This window comes from Mesocricetus auratus, unplaced genomic scaffold (assembly GCF_017639785.1).
Source record: "Mesocricetus auratus isolate SY011 unplaced genomic scaffold, BCM_Maur_2.0 Super-Scaffold_100013, whole genome shotgun sequence".
Taxonomy (NCBI): domain Eukaryota; kingdom Metazoa; phylum Chordata; class Mammalia; order Rodentia; family Cricetidae; genus Mesocricetus; species Mesocricetus auratus.
Genome location: NW_024429196.1, coordinates 15,389,809 through 15,413,842, shown reverse-complemented (window position 1 = coordinate 15,413,842; position 24,034 = coordinate 15,389,809). Strand labels below are relative to the sequence as shown.

The following is a 24,034-nucleotide window of genomic DNA, read 5'->3' as shown; positions in this document are numbered from 1 at the left end:
TGCCCGAGCGCCCTTCCCCCAGGGCCCGACCAGGTGCAGTCCTGGGTAGGGGTGGGGTGGGGGGATGGACAACGCCTCTCTGCATGCATTGGTGCAGACCGCGTCCTCCACAAGGACGCCCGCTCCTCGTACCAGGTCAACAGGGAAGTGACACCAGACGGAACGCGACGTGAGTCCCCGGGTACGAGGTCACCCCTCTGCCGCTCTGTCTATCATGGTTGTGACGTCACGCCCGGTACCTACCGTTGCCACGAAACGGCTGCGTTCCGGTTCCGGTCGGTTGCCCTGGGATGTGAGTACACCGAGCAGTCAGTCCGACCGGAGGCCGAGGGATCGTGGAGAGCGGACCTCGCACGCGGCGCCATGAGCCAGCGGCAGGTGCTGCAAGGTAGGGAGCCGTGGACGGGCGCCCCGACGGGATAGATAGCACTGGGTGCCCGGCTGCTCCACCTTGCCTCTCTCCCCAGTGTTCGAGCTGTACCAGAATGCCCGGACCCGGTTCGTGCAGATGGTGGCGGAGCAGGCCACCAGACCTCAGAACATCGAGACACTGCAGAATGCAGGTGAGCCTGCACAATGCGGTGCCTTGGTCCCACACCTCATCCCACATCCATCCTAGTCCTCCCAGCACCCACGCCGGCCTCACCGGGTCCCGGTCCCCCTTCTCGCCCCTGCTGTCAGATTCGCTTCCTTGCTCCCTTACCAGCTTAATTTTTGGGAAGCCCCGGGAATGGGCTTAAGTGCCAGGTTCTTCTGGACCCTCTCCTCTCTTAAGGAATTTATGGGTGAAGCGGAGAGGATGGAGGAGGCCTGGTATCATTTCCATCTTGTAATCGGCCAGCCATATGAACTGTCTGGAAGTCATTTTCCTGGATGGGAATGTATCCTAACCAGACCCATTTATCCCGATGCCCTTTCTTGTCACTCTTTGTCACATCCCCTTCTTGAGAAACTGAGAAATTTCAGACTGCTTTCGCAGTTCGCCTCTTGACATTAATGGAAGAGGAGTAATACGCTCGAACCTTTTCCCAAGAGATTCGAAATAGGTAAGGATCTGTGAGTTTCACGAGGCATCCCCTTCCCACCCCTTAGTCTGCAAGAGGGGAGAGAGGAGAGTTCATTTTAGGTAAAATCAGTCCTTATTCTATTGGTGTGTGTGTGTGTGTGTGTGTGTGTGTGTGTGTGTGTGTTTCTGAAGAGACATTTATTCATCCCTAATGGGGCACCAAGGGCAGATCATAGAAAGGATTCCATCCAAGACTAGCTTGGAGAACCAATGAGTTTACTAAGCATTGTTAAGTGAACCAATTTATCAGTAGCTTAAACCACTGAAAATATCTTTCTCCCTCAGCAACCTTAACTAATTAGACATCCTGGAGAGGGTCTGGACTTGATAAGCTTTTATCTTTACCCACCCCATGACGTGTGTGTGTGTGTGTGAGAGAGAGAGAGAGAGAGAGAGAGAGAGAGAGAGAGAGAGAGAGAGAGAGAGAGAGAGAGAGAGAGAGAGAGAGAGAGAGAGAGAGAGAGAGAGAGAGTTGGGGGAGTTGGGAGAGTTCCTGCTGGTAACCACAGCTGCTGAGAGTTCAGGAGGGCACCAGCCTCACTCAGAGGACAGCTTTCCACAGGAGCCATGGATTGAACTGTAAGCTAGATACAGCTTACTAGGTCATAAGAGATCCTTAATTATTAGGATGAGATCTTTAAGACTAGTTCAAATGAGCACATCATTAAAAATAAACCAAGAACACACCATCATGGCCACAGTATTTAGACAGTGTTTACTCTGGGTTTCTTTGAGGAAACAGTCTTCTATTTATCAGATACATTTTTCCCTCACTGAATTTTGCAGTTTGTGGTTGTGATAGGGAGGCATTTATAATGAAGAAAGTATTATAAAATCTTTAAATATCTATGAGATAATTGTAGATGTATGCATAGTTGCAGGGAATAAAGACTCCCTTTATTTAGTCCCTTTATTTGACGTCTTTCAAAACTTTAGCACATGATTACAATAAGGGTGCAAACTCAGAAATTGCTGATCCTAATTCGAATTTTCCAGTTTTTCTTGTCTTGTTTCCTTCTATAAAGGTTTGTCTCAGAACCTCTGTCATAGGCAAGACACTTTGATTATTACAAAGATCTTTTCTATTTTCCTCTTAAATTATAAAGGAATTAGTATGTGTGCACATGCCATGGTGTGTGGACGTCAGAGGACAGTTTAGGAGGTCAGTTCTCTCTGTTCGTTTCATGGGTACTGGATATTGAACCCAGGCTGTCAGGCTTGTCATCAAGAACCTTCACCCACTGAGTCATCATGCCAGCCCTTGGATTGTGCTTTTATAATCATGATCCCTCCCTGATGTCCCTAACCCCTGAGCAACCACAGAACTAGTAGTATATATTTCAAAAAATGTTGTCATTGTAGAACTCATTTTGTTCTGTAATTGTTTTGTATAGCTTTATTTTCTTTATTCTGTGTATAAGTATTACATTTATTAGGGCATTTTACATTTTAAAAACAGTTACTTTTAAATTTATTTTTTTCTCAGTCCTGTGAATGGATGATTGGTATTTACAAGGATTTACTGCTTGGACAATATGCATACAGGCATACTTTTAAATTAAAGAATACTTTTTAAATTAGAAAATTTAATTCTGAAATATTGAAGATATGGAGTACCTTTTGAAATTTTAATGACAGGTTCTCTCTTCTCATAGAGTTCAAGGTATACATTGTTTATTTTGTTTTTCTTTTTCTCTTTAAAACAAGGTTTCAACTTTGGCATGCAGGTTGGCCTTGAACTGCTTGTTACTTGACTGACTTAAGTGGTCACCAAACTCCAAGAGACATGTAACTCAGACCTGACATTTTACACTTATGTTTGGCTTGTGAAAAAATTAATACAATAGGGATATAGTAGTCTTTTAAAAATCATATGCTTTTAATTATCTTAATGTTATGTTAAGATTTTTTCTTTTCTGGGGAAACATTTTAAATATAATAAGGTAATCTAGATCTGATAATTTCTGTAGTAATTTAAAATCATGAGTGTCCCAGTATGTATATTCTTTTAGTTAAAAATAATGTACAAGTTTTATTATGAAACCTTTTCTGCTTTGCTAGTCAATAAGATTAATCATTCTTTTGGTATATTCTTGATAAAAGTCACCACCGATTTAAACATGCTTTTGAGTGTGTTTGAATTCCATATTCACAGGTAAGTTTTCAACAGGCAAGTGCCTTCCCTTTGATATTGTAAGGTGTGGATACATTTGACTATTGACTTTAACACATGGACTACTATGTATCTGGCAAGATTTTGTTTTGTTCCCCCATTCCCAACATATTCTTTAATTAGACATGCTGCATGGATCCAGGATAATAGGAAAAACATTTTCTATATAGGTAGAATGAGAAAAGCATAATTCCCTTGCTTAGAATTTTAAATCATTGCATGTGAAAATAATATTAAAGGTGAAAATTGTTAATGAACTTTGTTGTTAACTGTGCAAAGAAGTTGTCTGTTTATATCTTCAGGTACTAGTGGTTATTAAATGATAGTGAAACTTGTTAGCCTTTGAGATCTCTTTGGGAATCACTTTGGGAACTTGAACGAAGCTAGCCTTAACAGATAATTCCCTGGAGGTGTGAGGGAGTAGGACTGATAGTAAATTTAAGCTGGTATCTCAGGGAGCTTTAGGCTTTTCTGTCCTAAAAAAAAGCCTTATCAAACCAGAAGCTCTTTAGAAGTATACATGGCAAAGTCTATGATTCCCTAAGTACTGAGAACCAAGGTAGTGGTTCAAAGAATTGAACTGATAATCTGCCTGGACCAAGGCAGGTCCACAGCATATTGTTTCAACCTCTGAGCAGTCAGCTGATCTATGATTTACTGACTGTGAGAAGTAGCAGGGAAAAAAGAGGTGTATTTTAATATTTGTTCGTTGATTTTAAGTCTATGAGGAACACTTTACTCTTTGATTTCTGGTTTGTATGAAATTCTTTTTCAGTGGAGCAAAAACTGGGATTTCTGCTGAACAGTCCTAGGAGAAACCCAGGGCTATATTCTGGAAAGAATGTTGGCCTTGTCTAAGAGCCAATAGGGGATGGTCTGTGAGAATACAAGCTAGGATACCTAGTTTCCAAAGAGGAATGTTGGCTTTGTCATTTGCCTTATGCTTCCTGCCATGATGATCAGTCAGTATTTATTTTTGAAGAATTAAAAAATTTTGTGTATATGCATGTTTTGCCTCTATTTATGTATGTATGTACACCATGTGTAGGACTGGTACCCATGGAGGTCAAAAGAGGATCCCCTGGAACTGGAGTTCTGGGTAGTTAGATGGTTGTAAGCAACAAGAGCTCCAAATTGCTGAGCCATCTCTCCATCCCTTCAACGTTAAATTGCTGGCTTGTTTGAGTTCTTTCAAAAGTCCAGCTGAAAATAAGTGATATTTGTATATGTATACATCTCTAGAGAGAATGACCTCTGCTCACTTTTCATTTTTATTTATTTATTTAATTTAGTAACAATCTTATTTTACATATCAATCCTAGTTCTCTCTCCCTCCCATCCTCCCATATCCCTCCCACCCCCCTATCCCACCACCCAACCACTCCCCAAGGATGGTGAGGCCTTCCATGGGGGATCATCAAAGTCTGTCACATCATTTGGGGGGAGGGCCTAGGTCCTCCTCCGTGTATCTGGGCTGAAAGAGTATCACTCCATAGGGAATGTCTGTCCATTTTTCTAAACATTCTAAGTTTTATACCTGTCAATTCAGTCATTGTCAAAGTATGTATGGACTATATTGTTTTTCCATAGAAATGTTTTTATAGCAACATGTATCTTGTTAAAGTCATCCATGCTGGCCCTTGAACTCAATATGTATCTTAGGGTGTTCTGGAACTCATAATCCTCCTGCCTCAGCTCCCTGACTGCTGGGATTGCAGGTTTGTGTAGGCATAGTTTCTATTCTGCCTTGTCCCACAGCTTATTAGCCCCAAATAAGCACATAGAGATTTATATTATTTATAAACTGTTTGGTCAATGACTCAGACTTCTTACTGGCTAGCTCTCTCTTAATTATTAACCCATAAGTAGTGTATGTTTTCAACATGACCTTACTTACTGGAGAAGGCTCCAGCATGTTACTCCGTCAGTGGCTACACAGCATCTCTCTGGCGGCTCCTCTCCCCAGAATTCTCGTCTGCTAGCCCTGCCTATACTGCCTGTCTGGCTACTGGCCAATAAGTGATTTATTCACCAACCAATAAGAGAAACATATAGAGTTGGAGTGATGGCTCAGTGATTAAGAGCACGGACTATTCTTCCAGAGGACCAGGGTTCAATTTCCAGCACCCACATAGCAGCTCACAACTGTCTGTAACTCTAGTTCCAGGGGATCTGAAACCTTAACCCCAGTGCACATAAAATAAAGATTAAATAAATTATTAAAAAAGAGAGAAACATATATACAGAAGGAAAATCCTCATTAGATTTGCACCACCACACAAGCATAATCTGTCAATGAAGACATTGGCCATTTTGTCAAAAGAATTTATCAAAAGATAGTTGTTTATTCCATAGTTACTTAATTATTTGTTATATGTCAAGTTAGCTACTTTGTATGATACTTCTGGTAAAAAAGTTGTTCCTCTTTATTTTATAAAATGTTCTCCCTCTTGTATTGCTGCCAGGAGACTTGTTTTCAGTCCTCAACTACAATAATAACTTTAACCTATATTTCTGGTAGTTATTAATCTCCTCCCCTGATACATAGCTATCATTACCATTTTAAACATACCATATTTGTGTGTGCTGTGGATTGAACCCAGGGCTTCTAACACACTAGGCATGTAGTGTACCATGTGTACATCTTTTAAAATAAAATTTCTCTAATGCGCATATAAATAGAGTAAAATGTGTAAATAGTTTATAAAAAGTACAGTGAATAAGGAATTAACTATGTGAAGATTGTGTGTGTGTGTGTTTTGCTGCACATTGAACCTCAGTCTCATGTAAGCTAGCCATGTACTCTATTATTGAATTATGTATACCCTAAGCCTTGGACAGAGTTTTCTTTTTTTTTTCTTCCTTTTTTAAAATTTAAGGTAGAAACAAGCTTGCTTCACATGTAATCCCAGCTCCCTCTCCCTCCTCTCCACCCCTGCACCTCCCACCCAATCTCCACTCCGATCCGCAGAGAGGGTGAGACCCTCCATGGAGGATCTCCAGAGTCCAGACAGAATTCTCTAATGAACTGTCTTACAAATATCTTCTCTGCAGGTATTACCCATGGAACATGGAGCAGCAGCTAGTCCTTTTGGTACGGCCCTTTTTACTTAGCATTCTGCCTCCCTAGATATTTTAATAATCTGAAGTTAAATAATTATATATATTACATAAGGAACAACCCATTAATAAAAGAAGACAAGATAAAATCAGTTTATAGCTGTCTATATGGCTTTCAAGTTACATGAAATTGTATCTGTATGGTGTAATTTTTTTTAATGGAGGGAACAGTTTACATGACCAATAAAAGTTCCTTAAAGTTTTATGAATATATAATTGCATTATTGCTATACCTAACATTGTTTGCCTAACATGAAAATAACTATCAGCAAAATATTTTTTATTGTTTTTAAACAAAGTTTATCTGAAAGGAGAGAAAGTTGCATACTAATTTGTACAGTTGGTTCATTTGCCATTAGTGAACATTTATTGCATGTACACGTGCTAGATGGACACTGAACATATGGGCTGATCATGTGAATATTAAAAGGAATAAATAGTTCTTGTTTTTCTATGGCTTATTTGCCAAAGGATATAGGTTATATATTATAGTTATGTGATTATATGTCACTACTGTTATATATCTATATGTTGCTATTTAACGGACATGTCAGTCAAGATTTGGGTATGAGGGATGCTGTATAGGGGATGCATCTTGATGTAGGCGTGAGCTCTGTTGAATTTCTAGAAGTTAGCCAGATGTAACTGCTTTTAGATGGAGAAAACAGTATGTGTAAAGACGGGAAGACAAGGGAAAAGTGGTGCTGAGCAGAGGCCACTGTTGAGGAATGGCTGGAGCGTGGGTGCTAAGGCAAGGGCTAGCATCCGGTGAAGCTGGAGGGGAGAGAAGGCCTACTCATGAAACTGGGTTTCTCCTGAAACAAGTGCAAAGCCATCGCAAGGTTGCAGGTAGAGGCATGGTTGGGTCAGTGTTCGTGGAAACATGGTTGTGGGGCTAGCGTGGAGAGCAGTTCGGTAGGGGTTAAACAGCCTGTTCTTGCTGCAGCAGTCATGTCGGGTAAGAGCAGTAAATGGGTGAAGTACGGAAGATGTGGTGACTCAGGATGGAGCGCAGGGGCAGGTGAGGACAAAATGAGCTGGGGGACGACTCCTAGAAACGCTGTTGCTTAGATACACCAGCACCAATTAGAGATGGAGGACACACAATGAAGGGATGGCTCCTCCCTCTGACAGCATGGATGTGGTGAGCAGCTTAGAGACAGAGTGGAGCTTAGGAAGGAGAGCTTAGCTGGAGAGAGGTTTAGACACAGGAAAAAATACATGTTTTTTTGAAAACTATATAAAAGCCCATTTAATGTTCCCTCATGAAATTATAAACATGTTCTAATCACTTTGTCTACAGTGTAATACAATTTAATTGGATGTAACTTTATTTTGTTTTTTCTAGACAGGGTTTCTCTGTATAACAGCCCTGGCTGTCCTGGAACTCACTGTGCAGACCAGACTGGCCTCAAACTCACAAAGATCCACCTACCTCTTCTCCCTAAGTACTGGGATTCAAGGTGTGCACCATCATTTTCTGACTGGAAGTAACTTTTTAGTGTGGTGTTAAGGATTGAATCCAGGGCCCTCCCTGCACATGCCATTACTGAGATATGCACTCTGTTGAAATAACTTGTGTGTTCTCTCTTGAAATCTCATGGACAGATAGTGGTGTTGATCAAGTCAAGAGTGAGATAGATACACTAGAAAAATCAGGGGAGCTTTCATTTAACATAGTAAGCATAGGAGATAATTACAACAATGCTAATGGCAGAATAATCCGACGGAAACAAGTTGAACCCTTGGTGTCCTCTGTAAACCTAGCACACGCAATGGCCGGTAGACTACGACTGATGATATGAGAAGCAAACAACATAGGCTGGTGCTGTAAATAGTATCTACCTGAAGGTTTGAAATAAGGATTTAGTGGGTTGGTATCTGCTGGTTCCTTAGGGAAGCACCTGATATGTGGTAAGACTGTGCTTGTTAACTAAGAAATACATTTGTAATAACCTCTGCCTTCCCAGAAGAGTCACTAGATGGTTAGTGAGTGTCTGTGGTCTCCGTCCCACCTTCCCAAGTCTCCTACTTCAGCAGTGACACAAGGTGTGACAGTCCTCTACCCAGTGATTAACAGTGAAGCCCCAAGCAGATCTCGGAAGGTCTTACAGCTAATGAGAATAAATAGGAAAGGTAAAAACGGGCAAGTTTTGCTTCTTACAGTTTCTTGAACCATTTGCCATTACAAATATCCTATGTAAAAACAATATACTTCTTGGAACTTGTGCTGACTTTTTATCATAATATCTTAAATCATAGTAGGCTTTATAACTATGAGAGTGAAACTAATACTAAATATAGTAGCACTAAAATTATGACAAATATACTAAAATTTATGAATAATCAAATGCAGTTATACTGGTCAGAGGTAACAAAGGTCAGAAGAAACTGGATGAAGTCCTGAAGGTCACAATTTTTAAAATGCAAGAAAGTCTTAATACAAAAACAAGTTGTGTGCAGCCTTTGCTGCCACCTGAGGCCATGTTGAAGTCTGTGGCCTGTGCCAGTGATACCACCAAAGGTCATGTGGATGTCTGTGGCCCATGCTGCAGACAAGGGTTATGTTGATGTCCTGGTCTGTCCTGCAGCTGGAGGCCATACTGAGGTCTGTGGTCATTGTTGCAGCCAAATGCAATGTGAATGTCCATGGTCTGCTCCTGCAGGAGACCATGTTGATGTCTGTCATCTGCTTTACCACCAAAGGTCACATGGATGTCCGTGGTCTGTACCGCCACTGGAAACCATGCTGAGGTCTATGGTCTGTGCTGATGCTAGAGGCCATGTGGATATCTGTTGTCCATGGTGTCACCAGAAACCATGTGGAAGTTCATGATCCATGTTCCCACTGACTGTAAAGGGCAAGGAAGCTTCTTTTGCAATGGTATTGATGACTGTAGACTCACAGTTGAGAATGAGAGACACAGAAGATTTCTGTGTGGTGGGATATTTGTACACTGTGTGAAGCTTGGGAATGTGGGCTTCATGTTCTCTATACTGCCTTCTGCTATCTGGGGGTGATGGCATCTTTAGGGAACCTTGAGAAAATTGGGATAATTGTTAAGTCCTGGGAGAGCTAGCTATATTTTTGTTGTTGTTGTTTAATCTCTGTGTAATAGGAAAATGCAGGGCTTATCTGAAGACTTAGCTGTAGTAGTGTGTGAAGCTGGACCATTTCAGCTAGCATCTTTGAAGTTGTTCTTGATGCAGAATTTTGAGGAAACTGCAACAGAGGCATTCTGAGAGGCTGGATTACCTGGGGCTACTTGTCTTCATTGATATTTTTTCCTCTTTTTCCTTTCTGAAAACATGTCAGCATTAACACAGTATGGAATGTGCAGTGTGCACAAGTCAGTTAAAGATAATTTTTTTGTTCTATGTTTGAGCAGGTAAAAGGAATCTGTCAACTTTATAAGTTCTTTGTGCTTCGATTTCTCTTCTTCCTTTCTCTCCTCAGAAATCCCACCTATACCTCCTGTCTAGCTGTTGGCCATTCAGCTTTTTGCTACATCAATCACAGCAATACATTTTCACAGTGTGCAAATATCCCACAACATTTCCTCAGTTTTGTCTAAATAAAAAGAAAAGGTTTTAACTTTCACATAGTAAAACTATGTACAATAAGAACATTTATCAAGAAAGAATTACATTTACAATGTTTAGTCCATTTGTATTTGGCAGATTAGGAGAAAGTATTGTCTTATCTATCTTATCTTAGTGAATCCAAAGTTTTATGCCTAAACTACTTTCTATCATAACGTGTATTACTGTCCTAAAAATATCTTTTTAGACCTTAAAACTTCTTTTTAAACAACTTAAGTTTTTGTGTTTTTCATCCTTATAAACTTGACAGCTCTTATGTAAGTTTCTTTTCTGAATGTGATAATAAGGAAAACTGCAAAACTATAACTATCTAGTTCTTCAACCCCATCAGACCCTAGAAGGATATAATATTACCTGAGTAAACAGGAAGTATAGAGCAAACAACTTTCAAAACTATAGGAACATCTGGATACCTGGACAGTCACCCAAGGTTCCTCTGTAACACTGGTTATCTACCTTTGGCCTACAGGCCTAGAATATCCAATAGATTTTTCTGTGAAGCAGGAATTTTGAAGGACTGTCCTACCTTGTCTTAGCAAAGTTTGATAGTAACTCTCTCTTTTGTATCCTTCTGGTCCAGTTTAGACAACATACTATCAGCAGTTGAGGCCAGTGCAGTTTTTTCCCCCTGTGGCTAACTTTTGCCACAAAGAAAGCAAATTCCATGAGGTGGTTTTTCAATGACCATCATCTTCTCTGAAGTAAATTAGTACTGCCAGGAACAAAGCATATGTGTCTCATTGCTATGAAAAGGTTGGCCCCTGTGCTTTTTACACATCCAAGATCCTTCCAGGGTGCTGTTTGCTGCATGATGCAGGGAAGTGGTGTCCCTGGGACCAGTGCACTACAAGACCTGAATACCCATCCCAAATGGATCTGGGCATTAGCAAAAATCTTCATTTTACTTATTTATTTAATTCGCTAAGAATAAGTGGTGCAAACAATGAAATGACTTCCCACCACGCTTTCAGTAAAATTAATCGGAAGCTGGATATGGCCTGAAGCTAGATTTGATCTAGCTCCAACCAACTTTTCTAGCTTTATCTCTTGCCCCATGGTCCTTCTCCAATCATGTATTTCAGGGCAATAGGAATTTATCAGGACTCAGCAACAAGGGATCTGTCCCTCTTCCTTGTCAGAAACACAGCAGTGTTGCTTATCCCTCCTGTCTCCTCAATTATCTCTTAGCTCTTTCAGTTTCCCCACTCTGGGTACCTTCAGTTCCTCATACAGCTTACTACTTGTTTGTCCAGCCTCCCATGTGATCCCGGCATCCTTTCTCCCCAGTGTAATTCAGAGAGGTTTAGCATCTGATCCTGTTGCCACTTTACTTCTGGAATGAAGTTAAAAATATTCAAGACTCTGCTTTCAGCCTTTTCCTCCTGTATCTGTCTGTCTTCTTGTGCTGTGGTCACCCTGCATTCTTAGCTAGCCTTTGACCTCCACAAGTACATGCTGTGGCATACATGTGTCCCCCCCTGACCAAAGTAAGTAAATTTAAGATACTTAAATAAATCTGGTAATAGAACCTGAGCGGCAATGGCTGTCCCTTTGCTCTTCCTTCTGTCTTCCCACCACGTGGGTGCTGTAGATTTAATTGGAGCCCTCAGGCAGGCACTTTTACTCACTTTACCATCTTGCTAGCCTTTTTGTTTTCCTTTTAGAGACAGGGTCTTACTGTATAGTCCAAGTTAGCACCATCACAACTGGGGAGCGGTTTTCAAACATTTGAACCTGCACTTAGAGCTAGAGGTAGTACTGGTCTGAGTGTGAGCCACCATGCCATGCTTTTATGTTTAAAAGCCATGATCTCACTGTGTTGCCCAAAGCTGGCTCCAAGCTCTGTGCTCAAAGTAGACAATTATTGGCCTCTTGAGTAGCTGGCTCTATCTGGAACCTCACCTCACCTGACCAAAAGATTTTATTATGACATAAGCAGACCAAAGGCCTATTAGCATATCCTTTTAAGAATATTAACCTTTTGTTATAGTGATATTTTTAAATATTATTATGGTATACCTTCAGAACTGGAAGAACAAAAATTGGCAATACTTAAAAAAAAACAGTAAGTTGGGTGTCGTGGTACATACCTTTAATCCCAGCATTCAGGAAGCCTCTGTGGGTTTGATCTCTGTGAGTTCAAGACCATCCTGCTATATATATTAAGTTCTAGGACAGCTTAACTACCTAGAGAGAACCTGTCTCATAAAAGAAAAGAAAACAAATAGCAGATAGAGGTAATATATGTGTATGTATAAAACTGTGCGTAAAATGAAAAATAATTTTGTCATTGAAAATATTTATTGTTTCCTAGTGATTTCTATGCATCATTGACATGTAGAGTTCAAGTAATTTGTCCTACATTGAAATATAAAGGGTTAAACAATAGCCTTGTGATCACTAGAGGCTATTTTGTAATTCTTCTTGACTATTGGGGTTTTTATTGCATTCTTGCTGTCATGGCAGAATGCATGGCCTGAGTGATTCAGCGTGACTCAGCAGAACAGAGGTTTATTCTGGCTCACAGTCTCAGAGGTTTCTATCCACCATGCTGGTTTAGTGACAGGAGTAGCTGTGTTTTTGTGAGTGTGAGTGTGTGGCAGAGTCTTAACCGGTTGGGGAGCAGACATTAAGCTAGACTAGAAGCAAAGGCGGTTATAACCTTCAAACACCTGCTCCCAGTGCCCTATGTCTGAAAGTTAGGCTCCATATCTTAAGGGTTCCACCACTTCTCAGAAAATCACCACAGCTGGTGACCAATTGCTTTCAAATATTTGAGCTTGCAGATATATCAGACCCAAAGTCAGAACAATTTCTTCTTTAAAACTTAGTTTAAAATTAACTTTTATAGTCAATTTGACAGAACCCAGAGTCACCTGGGAAGAGAGAGTCTAAGAGGTGGATTTCCCAGATCAGATTGGCCTGTAGCCATGTCTGTGAGGGATTGTCTTGATTGATGGTTGATGTGGCAAGCCTTAGTCCACGGTGGGAGGCACCATCCCTAGGCAGGTGGGCCTGGGCTGTATAAGAAAGCTAGTTGAGCATAAGCCAGCAAGCACACTCCTCTGTGGCTTCTGCTTCAAGTCCTGCCTGAGTTCCTGCTCTGACATCACTCAATGGTGGACTGTGACCTTGAAGTATAAGCCAAATAAACCCTGTCCTTTCCTAGGCTGCTTTTGGTTAGAGTGTTTTATTATAGCAACAGAAAGTAGAGTAGGACATTTGGACAGAGCAGCATCTATTATCAGTGGGCAACAGCTAATGCAGAGACTCCTAACTGGTCAAAATGCTGAGAATAAGTGACCTTTGAGTGTTCAGAACATCTATATCATGTATTACCCCTTCCAAGGTTTAGGAACAACATGGCAGAAGGGGGCAGAAAGGACATCAGAGCCAGACGATGGGGACTGTTGCTAAAAAAAAAATCAAAACCAGAACACCTCCTGGACACGACTTGGCCATTGTACTCATAAGAGACTGTACAATACTGAGCCCCATTGACATTTCATCATGAATAGGGAGGGACTCATGAGGCCACACCCCTTTCTGGGGGAGGTAGTGTCATCTTACTTCAGTCACTGATATAATAATATATATAATAAACAATGCCTACCCTTGCTCATGCAAACAATCCTACTTTAACCTGGTGGGTCATACACACAAGACATGAAAACAAGGCAAAGATATTTTGGGATGAAGCAGGACTGTAGTGAGAGGGTAATAGGGGTAAGGTGGGGATGAAATGACAAATTCATTTTACACATGTATTAATTATCAAAGAATAAAAACTAATTTTTAAAACTGCTAGTGCCTACTGGGGCCTTCAGAGGAAATGCTGGTGGCACCATTAGAGGAAATGCCAGTGGCACTATTAGAGCCCCTCATTAGATACTTGTTGATCAGAGGCTACAGTCTCTCCTAATGGACTCTTACTTTCACGAGCTCATTGTAAACCGGGTTCCTAAGGGACAGGTAAAAGAGACTGCTGTGTTTTTTCTTCTTACTTTCCCACCTCCTGCCTGTCTCTGTCACCTTCCTTCTTCCTTTAGTGGGTGCTTGTTTTTGTATCATTCCTCTTACATGTTTTTGGAACAAATCTACCTACCTATCTACCTCTCCCTTTTCTATCCTCTATCATATGGGTCTGTGGATTAAAACCAGGGTTATAGGCACATTTTGCAGGTGTCTTAGGGCTGCAATGAAACACCGTGACCAAAAATCAAGTTGGGGAAGAAAATTGTCTATTTGGCTTATACTTGCACATTGTAGTCCATCACTGAAGGAAGACAGGACTGGAGGCAGGAGCTAATGCAGAGGACATGGAGGAGTGCTGTCTATTGGCTTGTTCCCTGTGGTCTGCCCAGCCTGCCCTCATACAGAACCCAGGACCAGGAGCCCAGGGATGGCATACCCACAATGGGCTGGGCCCTCCCCCATCAATCAGTCTGGCCCTACAGCCAGATCTTATGGAGGCATTTTTTTTTTCAATTTAGGATCCCTCCTTTCAGATAACTAGTTCGTGTAAAGTTGACATAAGACCAGCCAGCATAGTGAGTGTTCTACCATTAAGGTCCATGTTCAACCCCAAACTTGTAACTGGAGTAATGACGTCTCCATGCCTGTGTAAAGGTAAGAACACATCTAGGTAAAGGGAAGTGTCAGGAGATTGCTACAGATAAAGTGAAGCTATAATTTAGGAAGTAGACATTTGGGGCAATATTTGAAAATTTATTTTCTTCTGCAATAAAAAGTTACCTTTCTCAAAGTCATTTATTGAATAAGGTTATTCAAAATAAGTATTTCAAGCTGACTCTCCTATTTTCTGTATTAAAAATTTGCACTGTGCCACTGTCTAAAGTAAGGAATATAGGAAGATTATGATATGGCAGAAATGCTGACATAGATTAATTCTGATTTGGGGCAAAGGAGCAGAAAAATACCAGTTTTTGAATTAAATAAATAAAGATTTCTTTGTTTGTTTTTGTTTTTACGAGACAGGGTTTCTCTGTATTGTTTTGGAGGCTGTTGGTCCAGCCTGGCCTCGAACTCACAGAGATCCGCCTGCCTCTGCCTCCCGAGTGCTGGGATTAAAGGCGTGCACCTCCATCGCCCGGCCATAAAGATTTCTTTTTAAAAAGGTTTGTGTGTGTGTGCATGTGTGTTTATGTGCATGTGTGTGTGTGTATGTGTTTATGTGCATGTGTGTGCGCATGTGTTTATGTGTATGTGTTTATGTGCATGTGTGTGTGCGCATGTGTTTATGTGCATGTGTGTGCGCGCGCATGTGTTTATGTGCATGTGTGTGTGTTTATGTGCATGTGTGTGCGCATGTGTTTATGTGCATGTGTGTGCGTATGCGTTTATGTGCATGTGTGTGTGTATGTGTTTATGTGCATGTGTGTGCGCATGTGTTTATGTGCATGTGTGTTTGTGTGCATGCGTATGTGTGTGTTGGTGTGTGCACTTAAGTGCAGGTACCTCAGGAGGCCAGGAGAGAGTCCCCTGAGGTGGAGTTACAAGTGTTGTAAGCTGCCTGATGTCCCTGGGAACTGATTTTAAGTCTTCTAGAAGAGTAGCAGATGCTCTTAACTTTTGAGCTTTCTCTCCAGCCCTGACTAGATATTTTCTGAGTCAGATGTATTTGAGAAATGAGGAAAACATAAAAGGAAAAAATTCCTTTGACCTTGTGGACTGGTAAAATAAAAACTGAAAATTTCCAAAATTGGGAGATTTGTAGTTGGTTAGTTGTAACTAACAAACTATTACTAATAAAAACTTGTAATTAAATAAATATAACCCCAGACAACAATTCACCTTAAGCTTTTTATTTTTATTTATTTATTTGTAATGTGAAAGACAGGGTTTCACTATGTTGTTCTGGCTGGGTTGCAACTTGCTGTGGAAAACAAGCTGGTTTCAAACTCACAGTGATTCTCCTGCCTCTGCTTCCCTTGTGCTGAGATTAAAGGTGTTTTCACATCCCTAACAATTCAGAGACCTTGTGGTTTAATTTAAAATGAAGTCCAATATGAATAACACCATATTGACTGTTTTCATTTACATATTTCAAGAGATAACAAGCTACTGCCTTTTCATAAATATATCAGAAAGAGAAAAGGGGGAAATGAATACCAGATTCATCTGGAAAAAGAATAGCATAAAACCACATGGTGGTTCTTAAAAAACTATTTTAAGCAACTTTATCATTGTGGTCTCAAAATTGCATTCATTGTGATACTACACTATTATGCTGACCTCTTTTAATAGACCTGCCATAGATTTATTATAAATATGTCAAATGATATTTGACAAGTCAACCCAATGAAGAGATGGGCCAGACACCTAAGTAGACATTTTTTCCAGTAAAGACATAGAAATGTCCAATAAGCATGTGAGAAGAGGCTGGGGAAATGCAAATCAGCCACAGTGAACTACCAATGCACACTCATTAGGATAGCTACCACTTTTAAACAGGGGGAATAACAGTGATGGGGAGGGTGTAGAGACACTGAGCTCTTTGTGTAGCTGCTGTGGAAGACAGGTAGTTCTTAGCTGGTGAAGGTTAAATAGCACTGTAAACAGACAACACACTCATCATACTTAAAGCGATGAAAAAGGTAAGTTTGTTATTTGTATTTTATCATAGCAAAACAAAATAAATGAAGTATTAAAAAGAAATTTTTTTAATATCCAGAAACTATCCAGAAATAACCCATGTCAGCATTTGGTAATTATTTTACTTCCTTATTCTGTGCTTTAAACTTTTTGCTGTGAGACTTCTGACGCTATCTCTATTAGAAAGTCTAGATAAATGTAAACAGCATCCATGAACATCGGGGCTTGGTTAACACAGACCCTGAACCACATGTGAGCAGGCCACCTCTCCCACACAGGCAGCTGTGGTCTTACAGAGCACGGGCCGAGCTGGCCAATTTCAACACAGAAATAATAACCACGTGAAACTGGAAAACTAGGAAGACTCACAGGCTGCATAATTAAATACATCTGACAAGCACGGTCGTTTCTAGCTTATGCTATTTGGCAGTGCTATTTTTGGTCTGATCTCATGTTACTGTAAATGCTATTTTTTCTCTTTGAAATATTTCTAGATATAAAATGATACAAGAATATTTGGCAATATTCAAGTTTGTCTATCATCAGAATATATATATATATATATTTGTATTATATTTTTATTTACTTATTTTGTGTGACATGTCTATGCATGTGGGTATCTATCTGGTGCAGGGTACATGAGGAGGTCAGAGGACAACTTGCAGTAGTTGGTTCTCTACATGTGAGTACTGGGGTTGGAACTTAGGTAGTTAGGCTTGGTGGCAGGCACCTTTACCTGATGAATCACTGAGGATTGGGTGGGGGACTCGGGGGCTGATGGAGGGACAAGGGAGGAGGGGTGGGAGAGGGAGCTGTGATTGACATGTGAAGCTTTCATGTTTCTAATTTAAATAAAAACATTACAAAAATAGGTGTAATGATACAAAGTTTAAGAAATGTGTATATTAAACAACATTTAGGAAGTCAAGGAACACTTTGTTCTTTCTTGTAACTTTAAACCTAAGTAGTGACAGAAAGGCAGAAGTAGCACGTGGCACTCTGCCCGCTTTAGATAGTAAGATGAGGTTGGTATAAGAGTTGAAATATCCTGCAAGTAACTATAATGCATTCAGTATTGGGTTCCCTTCCCCAGCCTCCTCAATCCTCAATACACATCTGTTCACTATTTATCAATAGAGAATGTCTGAATTCTAGATTTAGTTCATCATTTCCTACCTGTAGACAATTTACTTAGACTTTCTCAGCTTCAATTTCTTCATTGGTGAAATAGACATAAAGAAAGGGTCTACTTCATAGGTTTGTTGTGAGAGTTAAGTGAGTTAACATGGAAAAAGGTCCCAGAGAAATGCTTTTGCATGACTTACTGTAGTGACAACGGCCATATGGACATTGTGTATTCAACCCTGGCACAAATATGGGAGAGCTAGTAATACATTGTGCTTCCTTAGCATAAGGATTTGTTTAAAGATCCACTTCTGCCTTTTGTGAGTGTGAGATCTGGCCCAAGCACATGGCCAGAACTCTGAGATAGAGTCTGAAAACATTTTCCATAATAAAATGTAGTTCAGTCAGAAAAAAAAGGACCAACCAGAACAAAAGACCTGGAAGGATCGATCCTTGAGAGATAGGACTTGCAAAGGGCTGGCAACTGGGCTTTGCCCCGGAATCTCTACCTCTCTCCGAATTCCTCAGATAATATCATAGGTGTTTACCTGCTGAGTAAGAGGTGTGAATTTTCACCTAGCTCCAGAGCCTGTATTCCCCACTGTGTGTGTGAGCGTGTGTGCACGTGCATATGTATTTCAGGGGCACGTGGGTGTATATGTCTCCTGCTCACAAAGGAATGGCATTAGAATGAAAACCAGTTGTAGCAATTTTGGTGGCCAGCGTGGTTGGCCAGTTAGATGCCTTTATAAGTACTATAAGTATACAGTTAATTTTCAGTGAATACTCTGTGTGTGGGGGAAGGCTGGACATTACTGTGTACTACTATGCCTAGCTCACTTTTGTTTGTTTTTTTTACTAATTTTTTGTTTTGTTTTTAAACTTTCATTTTCTTGCTACATATATGTTGCGTTTTAAATGAAAATTTTGCTGAGTTCCAGTTTCCACACTTTAACGCAGGTATAATGTCCTTGCTGAGGCCTCTCCTTCTGGATGTGGTCCCAACAATTCAACAGACTGCTGCCTTGGCTCTGGGGAGGCTGGCCAATTACAATGACGACTTAGCAGAAGCAGTTGTGAAGGGTGACATTCTTCCACAGCTTGTCTATTCACTGGCAGAGCAAAATGTAAGACTTTTTCAAAAACTTACTTTTTTTGTTTTCTTAGATTTAAAAAATTGATAGCTTTGGCACAGTTGTAAACTTGAAGGCATTAGAATCACTGGGACGTTAATATAACTTAGATGCTTATATGTACATGAACATATCATATCTTTAGGGAAGTTTTGCTTTGGGGCTGATATGAGGTTTTTGTTTTCATTACTGTTAATTTAAGAGGCCTATGATAAAAGTTCAGGAAATTAGACACATGCAGCATTTCTCCACATTTGAAAGCTCTAGGATCTACCTCAGGGAAGAGGGCAGTACCCTGGGTCAGAACATAGCTGCTGTCAGCAACCCTTACAGGCTGCCTGAAGAGTGAGTGACAACTCTGGGGGAGACACTGCATTAAATGGAGTTTGATAAATTCTTCTGAGTAAACAAGTATCCTAACTCTTTTTAAAACACTCTCTGGGGGCTAGAGAGATAGCTCAGTCCATAAACTGAGCCCCATTAACACCAGTACCTGTGTTCAACCTCAGAATCCATGTAAAAATGGCAGGCACAGCGGCCCATACTTCTAATCTCAGCCCTGGGGATGAAAGGCAGGGCATAAGGACCCCTGGGGTTCACAAACCAGCCAGCCTAACATAACTGATGAGCTAGGCCAAAGGGGGACACTGTCTCAAAGGAGCAGAAGACATTCCTAGGGATGGATGCCTCTGGTTTACACACACACACACACACACACACACACACACACGTGCACGCACAGACACACAGTGCTTTGGTGTTATTCTATGTTTCTCCGCCTATTTGGTATGTGTAAGTAGACTTTTAGACTACCCATTCCACTCTTAGTTTATCATAATGCAGGTATACAGCTTCTTTTGATATCCTTAAGTCTGGATTCCTATTTATATAACAAAAAGATAAATAAGAACTGAAGAATGGACAAAAGACTTGAACAGTACTTCCCAAAAGAACATCTCCAAATAATGAACAAACACAAGAGAAACTAGGTAGCATTGGTAAGAGGTACAAGTTAAAGGCATGGTGTGGTATCATGGCACATTTACGAGGATGACCATAATAAATAGTTTCAAAGAAAATTACAAGTGTGATGATGAAGTGGAGAAATAGGAACCCTCAGCTATTGCCTGAATGAATGCAGAATGACATGATTGCTATGAAAAGAAATTCAGCAGGTATGCTGTGAGTTCAGTTTTATGATACGAATGAGCAATTTTTGTAGCTTTGCATCTGAAAGAACTAAATGCAACACTCACAAAAGTCATCTACTAATGTTAGAGCAGCACAACTTAGAGTAGTCTGGAGGGAAAGCAATGCAAGTCCATCAAAGGACAAAGCGTAAAAAAATCATCTATCCCATACAATGACTATTGTTCTGTCATAAAAAGGAATTGAGTACTGATAAATGTCACAACATGGATGATTCTCAAATCATTATTCCAAGTGAAAGATGCCAGACACAAAAGCCTGCACAGTGTAATTTATATGAATATACAGAATATGCAAATCCATACAGACAGAAGCAGACTCATGGGTACCAAAGGGTGGGGGAAGAAGGAAGAGAGGAAGCACTGCTGAATTTTAAGGGATTCTTTTTGGGGATGGGTTTTGAGACACAGTTTCTCTGTGTAGCCCTGGCTGTCCTGGAACTCACTCTGTAAACCAGGCTAGCCTCAAACTCAGAGATTTGCCTGCCTCTGCCTTCTGAGTGTTGGGGTTAAAGGTGTGGCCACCACTGCCCAGTCCTTTAAAGGATTCTTGGGTGGTGAGAATGTTCTAGAACCAGACAGCAGTGGCACCTGCACAATACTAAGAGTTTAAATGGGAATTTAATGATGTATTTATCTTACCAGATTAAGACATCTTAACTGTGCAGAAATTTGTTTTATGTCATAGATTTACTTTTTAGTGCCTTTTAAAAGAATTAAAGAGATTTCACTTTTCTGTGGGTGTTTTTGCTTCACATGTGCTGTCAGGGTTTTTTCTCTGGACCATTCAGCCTTACCTTTGAGAGCAGCTTTTGCCTCCCATGTGTAAATTCTTGATGGTTTTCTAATCAGGACTATCTGTGTTCTAGTCGTAAACAGACATCTAACACTAGACAGAGAAGTGAGGAGGTAGCTTCATTACAATAAAGCAAGGATGCGAGGCATTCCCCATGAGGCCCGTCACTGACACAGTGGCTGCAAACCATGCCCTATGTGTAAGTTAAGAAGTCCTGTAATTTTTCTTTTTGTTTTCAGTTCTTTTGGTTATATGAATAAGAGGGCAAAATGTGAAACATTAGTAAAGTGCAGGAGAAAGTGATAAGAAAGTGAAAATTCTAGGTACTGGTAGTTAGCAGGGAGCTATTGATGACTTTGCATTATAAATTGGTAATCCTACAGAATAAAAAGTCCAATTAGTTTAAGATAATGACAAGAAATGTGCCAACATTATTTTTTATGATTATAATAAAATAATCTTTAGACAGTTATTTTAAAGGCCTATCTTAATTTTAAATTAATTAGTAGAAATTGGGTTTTTGACATAATTTAAGAAACAAAAGGAAATATGTACCACTAAAACATCAGTACTAGTATTTTTTGTATTAAGGTGTCACTGTTTTAGATATAACATGTTAAAATGCACGTGATATGTTTTCTTCTTTTATCTTAATTTGTATGTTTTTAGTCTAAGTGACTAGCAATCTTTCAGAGAAGGTAGTTTGCTATTCCTTCTTTAGTAGTGTGGTAGTTTGAATAAGAAAAGCCATGTCAGGTTCTTATATATGAATGGTTGATTCCCTGGTTGGTGGAACTGTTTGGGAAGGATTAGGAGGTATGGTCTTGCTAGAGGAGGTGTGTCACTGGGGTGGATTTTGAGGTTTCAAAAGCCAATGCTAGCCATTTCCAGTTAGTTTTCTCTCTGCCTCCTGGTTGTGGATCAGATGTAAGCTCTCAGCTGCTGCTTCAGAGCCATGTCTGCCTGCTGCCATGCTGCTAACCCTAATGACCATGGTCTGTTAACCTTTGACAAGTATGAGCCCTATAATGAAATTCTTTCTTCCATAAGTTACCTTGGTCATGGAGTCTTCACAGCAATAGAAAAGTAACCACGACAGTTTTAATATAAAGAAATCAAAACTGGATAATGTCAAGTCAGAAATTAATTGGGTTTTATTAATAAGGATAGTAAGGTCAGTTGAACATAGTGGTGCATGCCTTTAATGTTAGCACTCAGGACATAGAAGCAGGCAGATATCTATGAGTTCAAGACTAACATGGGCTATGTGGTACATTCAGGGTCAGCCCAGTGCACACAGTGAGACCTTATCTTAAAAAACAAGCAAGCAATGGAACCAGCAGAAAATTATGAGGTCATTCCTATATTATTTTAGTCACATAACAACTGTGTTGTAGGCAAATATTTCTTGCAGATGTAACTTGTGGGGACAACAGACCTTGGCCAGAGACCCACTTCCCCATCAGCCTGGGACCAGGCAGCTGTAAGACAATGTTTACTAAAAACATGTTTACTAAAAACAATACAGTGCCCAGGGCAATAAGTTCCTGATAAGGGCTTGCCCACGGGAACTGCCCTGACCTCAACCTTTTCCAAAGACTAACCACCTCTTCTGACCCCACCCAAATCAGTCTCTGGTGTCAGAGCAGAACCAGCCAGGGGTAAGAGAGGGAGCAGAAGCTTTTCTGGAGGGAAGCCTTTCTTGGGAAGTCTTCTTGAGCCTTTTTGGGGCCTGCTTAAAGTTTTCTTTACATCGTTGACTGGTCTCTGTGTCATCAATCCCGACACCCTCTGCACATTCTCGGATACAGGCTGCGCAGCGGGCGCGGCAATTGGCGGTCCCACCGAGATCGTGAAAGCGAGGTAAGTGGACGGGGTTAAGAAACGATGGGGAATAGTTCCGGGAAGCTTGAATCATTACAGTATCAATTAAAAAAAGTTACTTAAAGGACATGGGACTGCAGTCAAGTCTAAAACCCTAGAAGGCTTTCTAAAATGGATTGAATGAGCGAGCCCATGGTTCATTACTGGGGGAAGCTTAAATATCCCAGATTGGGAGGAGGTTCACTGTGATCTTCATAGACTTTTACGAAAAGAGGGATCTGAGTCCTTGCCCCCTACAACATTCTCCTTATGGAGATGAGTGAGGGGTGCACTTTTGACAGATAAGGTTCGTCACCGCCAGGTAGTTCAGGACACAAAAGAGGCTTTTTTTAGAGTTACAAGAGACTGAGACTCAAGCCTCCTTGAGTTCAGGGGCAGAGAGTGAGGATGAATCATCTGAAGAGACCCTGCCCAAAACTAGAGGCTCCATTGTTAGTGAGGATGAGGAGGAGTCTCTTAGCAACAACAAAAAAATGGGTACAGATCTCCGGGTGCAACCCAAAAAGAAGGACTCCAGTCAGAATCGGTTATATCCTTCTCTGTCAGATCTAGAAAATGGAAGTAGCTCAGACTCAGACTCGTCAGAGTCTGAGAAGGAACGGTTACGTGCTGAGATCACGGCCCTTAAAAAAGAACTAAAAAAGACTCGAATTAAGAAAAGAAGGGACAGGGAGATGAGTGGGATCAGGATACATGATGTGAAATGCACAAAAAATCATAAAAATATTGTTTTTTAAGAAAGAAAAAATACTTTCAAATGAATAAAGAAAAGAAAAAGAAATCTCCACAAGATCAAGCTGTAGGTAAACCTGAAGGGCATTTTCTTAATTAGTGATTGATATGGGGGCCCAGTCCATTGTGGGTGGTGCCATCCTTGTGCTTATGGTCCTGAATGAAGAAAGCAGGCTGAGAAAGCCATGAGGAACAAGCCAGTAAGCAGCACTCCACAGACTCTGAAGGAACATCCAGCCAGTCGGTTAATGTCTGAACAGAAAAGTTAAGATGCAAATGAGACCTTGTCAGCTAGTGAGAGCTCTACCGGTTAGATTGGGAAAGACGGCTCACAGATTTAAAATAATTTTCAAAAGTTATTTAGGACACAGTATAGTTTACAATCTTTGAGTGATTTTCAGAAGTTTATGGACTGTGATGAGTGGCAAAAGCTCCTTTTCAGTATTTGAACAGGACATGGTCACTTGAACTATCAGCCTTGGTGGTTCCTGTTTCTGGAATCGCGCCTATGCCAGTGTATTTTTCTGGAGAAATGCAACTTGTCCTAATGCAACAAAAAAGAGACTTTGGCTCAAGTCG

The 24,034-nt window shown here is 40.6% G+C and overlaps 1 protein-coding gene across 2 annotated transcripts in view; it reads left to right on the top strand.

Annotated features, from left to right (window-relative positions):
• Window positions 1–254: 254 nt before the first annotated feature.
• Spag6 (sperm associated antigen 6) overlaps window positions 255–24,034 on the top strand; it is a 62,066-nt gene continuing 38,286 nt past the window's right edge. The window contains exons 1-3 of one of the 2 annotated variants that reach the window (XM_005082708.4): window positions 255–388; window positions 468–563; window positions 18,663–18,829. In XM_005082708.4, coding sequence (XP_005082765.1) covers window positions 364–388; window positions 468–563; window positions 18,663–18,829 — 288 coding nt within the window. In that variant the 5' untranslated portion in view covers window positions 255–363. Of the gene's footprint in view, window positions 389–467; window positions 564–6,293; window positions 6,334–18,662; window positions 18,830–24,034 lie in introns of those variants that run through there. The other variant, XM_021234441.2, reaches the window with a different exon arrangement.